The sequence below is a fragment of the Lupinus angustifolius genome, chromosome LG18 (genome assembly GCF_001865875.1).
Source record: "Lupinus angustifolius cultivar Tanjil chromosome LG18, LupAngTanjil_v1.0, whole genome shotgun sequence".
Taxonomy (NCBI): domain Eukaryota; kingdom Viridiplantae; phylum Streptophyta; class Magnoliopsida; order Fabales; family Fabaceae; genus Lupinus; species Lupinus angustifolius.
In genome coordinates, this window is record NC_032026.1 from 11,204,945 (window position 1) to 11,218,496 (window position 13,552).

Here is a 13,552-nt window from a genome sequence, read left to right on the forward strand (position 1 = left end):
CAAAGTGATGTCCCAATAAATATCGGCGCCACTTCTGGACTGCAGACACAATCGCCATTAGTTCCCTTTCATAAACTGATTTAAGTCTAGCCCTCTCCGATAGTGCCTGACTGATAAAGGCTAGAGGTCGACCTTGCTGCATCAGAACTGCCCCGATGCCAAAACCAGAAGCATCCGTCTCGATTTCGAAATGAACATTGAAATCGGGCAAAGCTAAAGTAGGTAGGCTGGACATTGTTGTCTTTAATTCCTCAAAAGCTGATTGTGCTTCCATGGACCACTGAAACTTGTTCTTCTTAAGCAATTGTGTCAACGGACGAGCAATGATACCATAGTTCCGCACAAAATGTCGCTAATATCCAGTGCGGCCCAAAAATCCACGCAACCCATGAATGTCCTTAGGGGCCGGCCATTGAGTCATTGCTGAAATTTTGTCCGGGTTTGCTTGGATCCCATTCCCAGAGATGAGATGCCCCAAATACTCCAACTGTTCTGCCCCAAAACAACACTTCTTGTAATTAACCCACAAAACATGATCTCGGAAAATCTGGAATACCATTCGCAAATGATTACAATGTGATCCTATATCATGGCTATAGACGAGAATATCGTCAAAGAGCACTACCACAAACTTCTGTAGGTATGGCTTAAACACATCATTCATCAGCGCTTGAAAGGTAGATGGAGCATTAGTAAGCCCAAATGGCATTATCACATACTCATAATGCCTTCATGTGTGCGGAAAGCGGTTTTTGGAATATCCTCTTCCTTCATACGATTCTAGTAGTATCCAGCCTTCAAGTCCAACTTAGAGAATAGTGTGGCACCACCCAATTCATCCAACAGTTCTACAATTATAGGAATTGGGAATTTGTTGGGCACAGTAATCTTGTTGAAAACCCTATCATCAACACAAAACCTCCAACCCCCATCTTTTCTCCGCACTAAAATAAGCGGACTCGAAAAAGGACTTACACTTGGTCTAATCATTCCTGCACCCAACATTTCCTTCACGAACTTCTCAATCTCTTCCTTGTACATGTGTGGGTGTCTGTATGGCTGAATGTGTGGAATTTTGGATCCCTCCTTCAGTACAATAGCATGATCACATGTTCGGGTAGAAGGCAGCCCTTTGTGCTCTTGAAAAATATCCTCAAATTCTTCAATAATCGGTTGGATGCTAGTGGGAGTTTGCGCTGTAGGAGAACAACACGCTCATCATACCGAACTCAACATAATAAGCTTCTCCTTCATTGCGCATCTCCTTCATGACTGCCTTGATTGATGCCACTGTTCTGGATAAGGTGGGGTATCCTCTTACTTCGATTGTTTTTCCATTTTCCTGAATTTCCAGCAAGTACCACCCCAAATCCGCACTTAATTTACCCAAACTCTTCAGCCATTCGAATCCCAGAATGACATCCACTCCAACCAATTCGAATAGGTAAAAGTCTTGGACAACCTTCAGAGTAGGGAGTTGTAATTCCACACCCCTGCAAACTCCTTGACTACCAAGACGTTGTTCATTTCCCACTTCTACAAAGTACCCTTGTGTATTTTCGATGGGAATCTTCAATTCTTCCACTATTCTTGGAGCTAAGAAATTGTGGGAAGCCCCAGAATCCACCATGACTATGACTTTCCTACCCTTCACAGTACCCCATAGTTTGAGGGAGTTTTTCAATGTCAATCCTGCAATACTACTCACATTCAGTTGCAGATTGATCTCCTCTTGTGTTGGTTCCTCCGACTCCTCCTTAATTTCTTCTTCCTCTTCTTCATGGCCTAGTAGAATAACATGGAGTTGTTTATTACGACACACGTGGCCCGAAAATACCTTTCATCACAACGGAAACAGAGATTTCGTCTCCTTTTCTCCTTCTCTTCCTCTTTTGTTAATGTTTTGAAACCTGCTCCTCGCCTACTCCCAGAGGAATTTTCTCCTTCATGGACCCTTATTCCCCTCTTTGGCATCACATTTTCAGACCTGCCCGTGTGTGCTTGGATGTGCTCCCTTGGCCCCACATTGGTACTACTGTCCATACCTAATTGTGGGTATTCCTGGGTCCCGGTCCCACGCCTAGTTAAAGCGGTGCGGGTGAAACTGACTCCATCTGATCGGGTTGAATACCCAGAATACCGACCCAACACCCTATTTCTCTCTTCCACCTTCTGTGTCGTCTCCATCAATTCGTGGAGGTCACCCGAACTCATCAACCTCACTTCAGCCTTGATTTCTTCCTTAAGTCCGTTCATGAACACCCCTTTCATGAACTCTTCGTCCGCAAAACGGAGAGGAGCAGAACGGAGCTCGAATTGCTCTCTGTATTCCATTACCGTTCCCCTTTGCCTCAGCCCCATTAACGCTTCATAAGGGTTTTCTGTTGAAGCCACTTGAAATCGGCTCATCGCACGGCTGCTACAATGCGTGATTCACACCATTGGTACCAATTTAATGCCTTGCCTTCAAGATAAACCACCGCAATATCCACTTTCTCCTCATTTGGAATGCGATTGATTTTAAAATATCGCTCCACTCGGTATACCCAGTCGTGAGGATCCTCTCCGGTAAAGTATGGAACCTCCACTTTCTTCACACGTTCCTCTCTCCGGTTCGCTGCATCATTGTGTAACCTTTCCCTTCGGTAATTTTCTTCACGATTACTACTATCCTCCGCTCCTTCTCTCCCCAATCCCTTAATTTCCCCCATTGTCTCCTCCAAACGATCGGTAATTGTTCTCATCAAGACTTCCATTTGTTGTCTTAATGCCTCTTGAAACGACGCCTACATCCCCTCCAATCTCTTCTCCATATTTTCCAATCTATTTTCCATTCTTGTTGAAACCATCCAAATGCTCCCAAGATCGGGAGCTCTAATACCAACTTGATAGAAACCAGTTAGTATATCTTAAGAATTTGACAGCAAAAGAACAGTAGACAAAATGCTCTAGCAGAATTATATTGATGAAATGCAAGATTACAAGGAATAATAGAAAACTAGTGCAGTGTAGTAAGAAAGAAAACAGAAACAGCAAGATCCTTTACCCTGTGACAACCGTCACCCCTTAGTTCCCAATCTGAATGCCTGCTGAAAACTAGCCCCCCTTCTCCATATTTATTCCCCTCAAAACCGTAACTGCCAACCCATTAAAAAACCGTAATTGCCCACCCATTAACTCCCCTTAACTGTCCACTTCCTTCTTTTCCCAAACTGCATAAACCCCTTTCCTATTCCTAACTGTCCAGTCCTTTCCATTTCTTTCTCTGAAACACCCTCTTAATTGGAGGCCTATCGTGTTGCAATTTCATAGTATAAGGAGTCATAAGCACCAAGAAAATTAATAGCATTGTGAAAAAAACAAAATAAGTAGGAGATATAAAATTGAGTAAGGTTTCAGAAATACAAACCTCATTCTCCTCTAGTGGCTTGTTGAACAAGCAGCTACCATTTTGGTTCCAATCTCCACCATAGAAGTGCCTTGGCGATTGTAAACGCCAGAACTTAAGCGTGTTTCTAGGAAAATCTTTTTGTATAGATGCGACCATGTTATCAAGAACAGCTTTAAGTCCATCCAATATCCTAAGTGGAGGAACTATTGGTTCTCCTGCTTTATAAAAGACAAGTGGTTTCGCTTTTGGGAATTTGTCGTGATTCCACCTATTAAAGACAAAATAAAGAAACTATAAATTCAATTATCAGAAAAATAGATAAAAATACTGAGGCAACCGAAACTTAACAAAGACCAGTTGCAACAAAACATATATTGCTACAAAAGTAAGCTCTTCAGAGTCCTTTTTAATGCTTTCCCTATTATTACTTTTATAGTTCTTTCAAGTAATTTCAACAACTCTTCAACAGTCCCAAGAGTCAGTTCAGTTGGTAGAAATGCAGGACATTAAACAAGAGCATGTGGGTTCAAACCCGGACAGCTGTGCTCTCCCGTCCCCGATTTTCTTTCTAAAAAATACTCTTTAACAATGTACTAAACAGTCAAGACAAAAAAATATATTAAGGTAGTATTTCATCATCCGAAACTTTTTAGAATTCAGGGAAAAAAATTTTTTTACCAGTGACCAGTATTAAACACCAAGACGTCATAGAAACCAGCGATTTTAGCCCAATCATCTGCAGGAACGTCGACATCAACTCGATAGATACCTTCTGATCCATCTTCTATCCCAGCTTCAGATTGTTTTGGCTGCCACCTTTGTTTAAGCAGTAATCAGACCATTGCCATATCAAAATAAAACAAAGTAAAATAAGACACATAACTATAACATGAAAAAATTAAAAGAAAAGCAGACATTTAACAAAACTTGAGACAGAGTCAACCAATGAAAATTGTAAAATTCTCGACGTCGGCCAATGATTAGATCGACGGACCTTGGACCCAATTTTGAGGTCAGCCCATACAGATGGAATCCTAGTTGAAGCGCGCACTGAAGTGCTTAAGTCAACATAGGGCATGCCCTTTGTCCTCGGTCAGGCCAACTCGGCCCGGAGAGGAATAATAAGGATTTTTTTAATGTATATGTACAAAGGGATTAACAAGATGCAAGAAAAAAGTGATTTTTGTATATATAATGCAGACGCTGTAACACCATTCAAAAAGCAGGCAAAACATATCAGTCTATACTTCTGAAATGTATTACGCAGCAATAGCAGTCATTATATTTGTGTGTTTCCGATCTGTCAAATGGACTGCAGGCTATGGCCAGTGCAGGAGAAATAACTATAAAATGGCTACAGTATCTTTTTCACACATGTGGCTTTAACATGAAAACAACAACAGGACAAAGTTTGACAGGTAGGAAATGTCAGTATTGTACTACTGTAAACCAAGAACATGCACACCTTGACTACATCAGCCAGCTACAGCATCAGTTGCGCATACTTCAAAAGTTTAAACAATGCCATGTATATCGGTGAATAGGTAAGTATGTGGCTTATGAATCACGTATATGACATCAAAGACGGATATGGTACGGCATGGAGACGTGGATACAAGAAACGTTAAATTATAAGATGGCACAAAACAACTATGACAAAAAATATGAAATTAGTATATGATTAACATCAAAAGACACCAAAAAAGGAAGATATAAACAATGTTAACATTTTTATCTAAACATTGAGCCATTTCCATATACAATTGTATAAAATCTATAAAGTAAAAGTAGAAGAAAAAGTTGTAACATACAGTTAAGTATCCGAAAGAATTAGATATAGATACATGTCTAACAGACACAACAACTATTTTAAAGTGTTTGTGGTTCATATTGTGTGCCTTTGTGAATTTAATTTCCTCAACCTACGACCTAATAAACAATGAGAAATACACTGTGTAGATTAGAGACACCAAAGATGATAGTACAAAAGCCATGCCTTAAACCTCAATCCATGACCTTAAACTTTAGTCTCCCAGTGCAAATTAACATCGGTTAGTTGCTATCAGTCTAACCATAATTCCAATACTTAACATAACACTCAGAACCTAAGCTATTTCACTCTAGGATTGATCCAAGAGAGGATTTGGATTTCATACCTAACAATTAATACTTAAATCCTAGTAAAAGGTGCCTGATTTTTTATTATAGCTAACACCAGGTATTATTTGAATCATAAAAATAAGGGATTGTTCTAAACAAAGTTATAAATACGGGTCCGCGACAATTAGAGACAGTTACATATGCCAATATGTAGGAGTCGCCAAAATCTTATCGTGACCCCAATTGTGGCCGCATTTGCCCGTAATTATCCGAAAGGACAAGGTTTTGAGACTTTATGAAACAGCTATTTAAATCCTTGGTTCTAAATTGGGTCTGTCTCTTAAGTGAGCAAGGTGCACCCACCTTGATTACGACATTGATCTCAACTCATTAAATGAGTAATTGCTCACTATACACACACGTTGTTCACCTTAGATGAGCCATATTCAGAAAATAAAACCTCAGAAACAGGAAAAGGCAACAAAAAAACTTGCTTAATGAATGATAATCATACATTCATACTTGTAATTGGAGAGCAAAACGGCACGATGATAAGCCACAGTGACATTGAACTTAGGAAAATAGGCACCTTTCCAAGCACCTTTCTTTTTCCACTTCTTAGCACCCTCATCAGCAACCCTCAGAATGCAAAGAAAAGAAACTAAGAAATTCTCATTCAGAGAGTCCCCAACGAACCCAATATTCCTATTCCTCATCAGACCCAGAAACCGAACCGGGTCGATCCGGTTCAAATTACAACCATGTGGGACCCATTTCCATGAGTTGATCAAGGTGAGATTTTGACGATGGTTTCTGATGCAATTCCATGCGTTTCGATGAAAAGGACAAGTACCATCGTAGAAAGGGTTGGTGCTATGATTTGGGTCGAAGACCCAGTGACCTTTGAAGAGGTCACAGTTATTGGAGATAGCGAGTGATTGGGAATGTGGGGTTTGAGAAAGAGAGAGGAATGAAGAGAAGAAATAGAGTGATGTGAATGTTATTAAGATAAGTAAAGGGAAGAGAGGCGAAGTTAGCTTCGGAGACATAACTTCACACACTGTGAAGCTTGTTAGCGTTGTTTCGCACTTTCGCTGGATTTGGATTTGGAATGCCTGAACTGCACATGCTTCACTACGTCGTATCTTCCCAACACTTTTTTTCTTCAAATTTAACACTTTTTTAGTTGATGAATGATGTATACTATTTTTGACATTAACTTCTTATCAGACTTATTTTCATTTTTTTATCTTCATAATCTTTTATTTCAAAAAATGTTCTAAGTTTGTCATTTCATTCACATACGTTTTGAACTAACAATACAATTAATATAGTGATATAAGGTCTCGTTAAATATTAAAATTGATCAAAACATTAGGGTTTCGATTTTCAATAGAATGAAATACTTTTGATAGTACCGAAAAAAATTAAAAGGCGCATTTGCCGACCAAATCTTAGTCATAACATATTTGGATATAAATGTTTGAATAAGCTCACACAGTACAAGGTTGAAGGCAAATGTGAGGTTGAAAGCAACTTGAGAAGGTTGTTCAATGGTGGCCATTGATGTAGATGGAACTAGCTACGAGACTCATATCTTGTTGACAGGGCTTTAATGGCTTGCATTGGCAACAAGAAGAGGGAGGGGTGGGATGGTGACAACTTTTGAGCATAACACAACCATAACAACTATGACATTAACTGTTAGGATTGAGGCATGATGTATGTAGGATGGTAATATGGGTTTGGCCCGATAGGCCAGTCTGTTTGGATCGACATATTTAGCAGGTTAAGTTGGAGATTTTAGCCTAAAAACTTATATTTAGTCCGGTTTGGAAGCCCGTTTTTAAACTGATCACAGAAGGTCGGGTTAGCCCGACAAGCCAGCAATGACAGAGTCAACCAATGAAAATTGTAAAATTCTCGACGTCGGCCAATGATTAGATCGACGGACCTTGGACCCAATTTTGAGGTCAGCCCATACAGATGGAATCCTAGTTGAAGCGCGCACTGAAGTGCTTAAGTCAACATAGGGCATGCCCTTTGTCCTCGGTCAGGCCAACTCGGCCCGGAGAGGAATAATAAGGATTTTTTTAATGTATATGTACAAAGGGATTAACAAGATGCAAGAAAAAAGTGATTTTTGTATATATAATGCAGACGCTGTAACACCATTCAAAAAGCAGGCAAAACATATCAGTCTATACTTCTGAAATGTATTACGCAGCAATAGCAGTCATTATATTTGTGTGTTTCCGATCTGTCAAATGGACTGCAGGCTATGGCCAGTGCAGGAGAAATAACTATAAAATGGCTACAGTATCTTTTTCACACATGTGGCTTTAACATGAAAACAACAACAGGACAAAGTTTGACAGGTAGGAAATGTCAGTATTGTACTACTGTAAACCAAGAACATGCACACCTTGACTACATCAGCCAGCTACAGCATCAGTTGCGCATACTTCAAAAGTTTAAACAATGCCATGTATATCGGTGAATAGGTAAGTATGTGGCTTATGAATCACGTATATGACATCAAAGACGGATATGGTACGGCATGGAGACGTGGATACAAGAAACGTTAAATTATAAGATGGCACAAAACAACTATGACAAAAAATATGAAATTAGTATATGATTAACATCAAAAGACACCAAAAAAGGAAGATATAAACAATGTTAACATTTTTATCTAAACATTGAGCCATTTCCATATACAATTGTATAAAATCTATAAAGTAAAAGTAGAAGAAAAAGTTGTAACATACAGTTAAGTATCCGAAAGAATTAGATATAGATACATGTCTAACAGACACAACAACTATTTTAAAGTGTTTGTGGTTCATATTGTGTGCCTTTGTGAATTTAATTTCCTCAACCTACGACCTAATAAACAATGAGAAATACACTGTGTAGATTAGAGACACCAAAGATGATAGTACAAAAGCCATGCCTTAAACCTCAATCCATGACCTTAAACTTTAGTCTCCCAGTGCAAATTAACATCGGTTAGTTGCTATCAGTCTAACCATAATTCCAATACTTAACATAACACTCAGAACCTAAGCTATTTCACTCTAGGATTGATCCAAGAGAGGATTTGGATTTCATACCTAACAATTAATACTTAAATCCTAGTAAAAGGTGCCTGATTTTTTATTATAGCTAACACCAGGTATTATTTGAATCATAAAAATAAGGGATTGTTCTAAACAAAGTTATAAATACGGGTCCGCGACAATTAGAGACAGTTACATATGCCAATATGTAGGAGTCGCCAAAATCTTATCGTGACCCCAATTGTGGCCGCATTTGCCCGTAATTATCCGAAAGGACAAGGTTTTGAGACTTTATGAAACAGCTATTTAAATCCTTGGTTCTAAATTGGGTCTGTCTCTTAAGTGAGCAAGGTGCACCCACCTTGATTACGACATTGATCTCAACTCATTAAATGAGTAATTGCTCACTATACACACACGTTGTTCACCTTAGATGAGCCATATTCAGAAAATAAAACCTCAGAAACAGGAAAAGGCAACAAAAAAACTTGCTTAATGAATGATAATCATACATTCATACTTGTAATTGGAGAGCAAAACGGCACGATGATAAGCCACAGTGACATTGAACTTAGGAAAATAGGCACCTTTCCAAGCACCTTTCTTTTTCCACTTCTTAGCACCCTCATCAGCAACCCTCAGAATGCAAAGAAAAGAAACTAAGAAATTCTCATTCAGAGAGTCCCCAACGAACCCAATATTCCTATTCCTCATCAGACCCAGAAACCGAACCGGGTCGATCCGGTTCAAATTACAACCATGTGGGACCCATTTCCATGAGTTGATCAAGGTGAGATTTTGACGATGGTTTCTGATGCAATTCCATGCGTTTCGATGAAAAGGACAAGTACCATCGTAGAAAGGGTTGGTGCTATGATTTGGGTCGAAGACCCAGTGACCTTTGAAGAGGTCACAGTTATTGGAGATAGCGAGTGATTGGGAATGTGGGGTTTGAGAAAGAGAGAGGAATGAAGAGAAGAAATAGAGTGATGTGAATGTTATTAAGATAAGTAAAGGGAAGAGAGGCGAAGTTAGCTTCGGAGACATAACTTCACACACTGTGAAGCTTGTTAGCGTTGTTTCGCACTTTCGCTGGATTTGGATTTGGAATGCCTGAACTGCACATGCTTCACTACGTCGTATCTTCCCAACACTTTTTTTCTTCAAATTTAACACTTTTTTAGTTGATGAATGATGTATACTATTTTTGACATTAACTTCTTATCAGACTTATTTTCATTTTTTTATCTTCATAATCTTTTATTTCAAAAAATGTTCTAAGTTTGTCATTTCATTCACATACGTTTTGAACTAACAATACAATTAATATAGTGATATAAGGTCTCGTTAAATATTAAAATTGATCAAAACATTAGGGTTTCGATTTTCAATAGAATGAAATACTTTTGATAGTACCGAAAAAAATTAAAAGGCGCATTTGCCGACCAAATCTTAGTCATAACATATTTGGATATAAATGTTTGAATAAGCTCACACAGTACAAGGTTGAAGGCAAATGTGAGGTTGAAAGCAACTTGAGAAGGTTGTTCAATGGTGGCCATTGATGTAGATGGAACTAGCTACGAGACTCATATCTTGTTGACAGGGCTTTAATGGCTTGCATTGGCAACAAGAAGAGGGAGGGGTGGGATGGTGACAACTTTTGAGCATAACACAACCATAACAACTATGACATTAACTGTTAGGATTGAGGCATGATGTATGTAGGATGGTAATATGGGTTTGGCCCGATAGGCCAGTCTGTTTGGATCGACATATTTAGCAGGTTAAGTTGGAGATTTTAGCCTAAAAACTTATATTTAGTCCGGTTTGGAAGCCCGTTTTTAAACTGATCACAGAAGGTCGGGTTAGCCCGACAAGCCAGCAATTAAAAAAAGGAAGAATTACATAGAGAATTAACTCATAGTTTTCCAATATTGTTACATAGAGAATTACATAGAGAATGAAGATATGACAGCCAACTATGCTTTCATTAGTAATTATAAACATGTTATTTATATGCATTTTGCTTAAACATATTCTTGAGTTATGTTTGGCAGTATATATGTTGACATAGAAATTCATATGAGATGGTATCCATATGAATTAGTCTTCAAGTTGAAATACTCATGTTATTAATTTTATTAAGTTAATGTTTATTTTAGTATTTGCAATGTTTGAACGTGCCGAGAAGCTCCACCTTACAAGCTTTTGGACAAAAAGGGATTTTGCCTCACCCAAGGAAATAAACACATGCCAAATTATCTATTGAATATTGATAATCAATAACACTTTTGATTTATAAAGACACTTGAAACTTTCTTTCATAGCTTTATAAAGATAATATCAAGATAATTGACATATGCAACTATAGAATAGCAAAACATCAAATATACTTAGTCATTAAAATCTTTCTTTACAAAACCATAGTTGAAATCAGAAGATCCCTTGTTCATAGTAATTTCAAATATCCATTTTGTTTAGTTTTTACACTAATTGTTACTGAAATAATGTGGCGTTTGCAATGTTCTAATTGGGATGAATGAACAACCACAAGACACTCACAAAGAAAGCTTGTGAGTCAATAGTGAAAATTTATTTTTATAAGCATATATTAATTTAACCATGTACATAATATAGATGATGATGAAGAAGATTTGAAAGACGTTGATGATGATAGTAATGGAAAAAGAAGTAAATATATCTTCTTTCAACTGAATATTTAATGTTTAAAATTTAGGAGTTAGAAACTTTATTATGAACTGAGTCTAAAAGTTTAAGATAATATTGGTTTGTTGTTAAACTAAAATGACATATTATTGTGAGATTGTGGATATGGGTCAACCCACCGGTCTGTCAGTCTTGCCAAATATGGGTTGGGCTGACATTTTAAGCTCTCTTAACAATAAGAGTTGAGTCAAACAAACCCATATTTTGGTGAGCCAAAGGTGGGTCGACCCGTATTGTCACCCATAGATGTATGGTAGGCCACAGTGCAACAAGTTTGTTGATGGAAGGGGTTCATTGAGTGTATATTAGATCATTTGAAAATAGCTAATACTTGATTTGTGACAAAGATGACACTAGCCTAATTTAGGATCCTCCCATGGTGGTGTTGGTGGTGAAGGGTGAATAGAAAGTGAATGAGCTCCTAAATGAAAATGACAAATTTAAGAGGTGCACCTTTACTAGTGTAATTTTTAAATTATTTTCCATTTTTATGTATTTTTTTTGGAGACTTGTTGGTGGGGATGGCAAATTCAACTAAAGTCATCAATATTATTATTGAGTTTATTTTTTTTCTCTCCAAAAAGTTAAGACTCCCTAATGAGATTGACGAGTTAATATATAAATATAGTTGACTAGTTTCATCTATTATTTTCCCGTCTCCCTACATTTTGCAAAGGGATATACAAATTAATCTCGTGTATGAAATTGATACATTTCTACATTTAGTGCTATCTAGGTAATAAACAATCTTATTTGTAATTTTTTTTTAATTTAGTCCTAATTTTTTTGAACAGTTTTGTTCCAAAGTATAATTTGTTTTAGTCTACTTTCAAAAATTAGTAGAACAACATTCAGATGTGGTGTTTCTTCCAAATTTTGGAATATTTAAGACCAAGATGGGTTACAATAAAATTAGGGTCAAAAATCAGATTTCTTTAAGTTTAGAGAAGGAAAACATAATTATGTTTGCATTATTTTAATTAATAGAGTAAAATTGTTTCTACTGTATTGAAATAGTGTTTTCATTATTGTTGACCTTGATATCTATATTTCACCATCTGTATTCTCCCTTGCAATAATTACACTTCATTTGTTTTTTTTTTATTTGAGAAGATACACACTTATCTCTTTATAAAAGACATAAAAGGAAGAGAAGTGATTCATAAGTTTAAAAAACTTATTATATATTTTAACTATAAATTCTAAAGAAATCTAATAGGAAAATTGAATAATAAAACTTTGTGAAACAAAAGGAAGAGAAAGTTGAAAACATACAGCATATATGAAGGGAGATTTGTGATGATTTGACATGTGTGTGTGAGTGTTTGGTAGAGTTACATGTTGGCCACTTGGCCCTAAGATACGTGCCATGCATATCTCCACCACAACTCCTTTATTTATATATAAAAGAATTGATATGCTTTCAACTCCTCAGCCACTAAGTTCTATGAAAATAATACATTTGAACTTGTGAACTATAATGACGAGTTAGATGAAAATAATTTATATATATAACTGGACAATGCATACAACCAGTCTTGACTATTTTGGAGAAGAAAAATAAATTCGGCAATTATATTCATGACTTTAGTGAATATCAAATACTAAATAATTTAAAATGTTTATTAAAATTATAATATTTCAGACAATGTATAATATGTAAATTTGGTGTGTAATAATGTATATATATAACTTTATCTCCATAAACTATTTAAATATTGACATATGTATCATTCTATTTATTCTCTTAATAATAATTTCTACAACATTTAAGTCAGAAAGTAGAGAAATGGAAAATACTAAAATGAGAAAATAGAAGAAAACACATGTAAACATTTAAATGGTTTAAGGAGATAAAATTATCTCATCACATTAGAATATACTTTATTTTTATATTAATATCACATTAATAAAAGTTGTTATGCTTTTTGTACTATAAGAGTATCTTCACATTTTTAAGTAAGTAACTAATCTCGTTCGGGATGTGTGACAGTCTCTCACAACATGTGTTAACCCTAGAAATTGAATTATTAACCGTTTGGTTATCTTGGGATATAATAGAGTCTTAAATTGTTATACCTATACATTGTTGATTAAATATTATGTATATGTTAACATTATTTATTAACATTGATATAAATTTGGTCTATTTTTATTTACAAATTTTATATTTTTCTTAAGTTGTCATTAACTATGTATGTTGGTGCTACTAACGGGTACTGGTTGAAGTAGTACATGCTTGATTTATCTTAAGTAAGGTCTTGTAGAT

General features: G+C 36.5%; 1 protein-coding gene across 2 annotated transcripts in view; it reads right to left on the reverse strand.

Annotated features, from left to right (window-relative positions):
• LOC109333243 (protein trichome birefringence-like 12) overlaps positions 1-9,699 on the reverse strand; it is a 12,581-nt gene extending 2,882 nt beyond the window's left edge. The window contains exons 1-3 of one of the 2 annotated variants that reach the window (XM_019568614.1): positions 9,074-9,699; positions 4,070-4,207; positions 3,410-3,659 (exon numbers count right to left, since the gene is read on the reverse strand). In XM_019568614.1, coding sequence (XP_019424159.1) covers positions 3,410-3,659; positions 4,070-4,207; positions 9,074-9,600 — 915 coding nt within the window. In that variant the 5' untranslated portion in view covers positions 9,601-9,699. Of the gene's footprint in view, positions 1-3,409; positions 3,660-4,069; positions 4,208-6,013; positions 6,640-9,073 lie in introns of those variants that run through there. The other variant, XM_019568613.1, reaches the window with a different exon arrangement.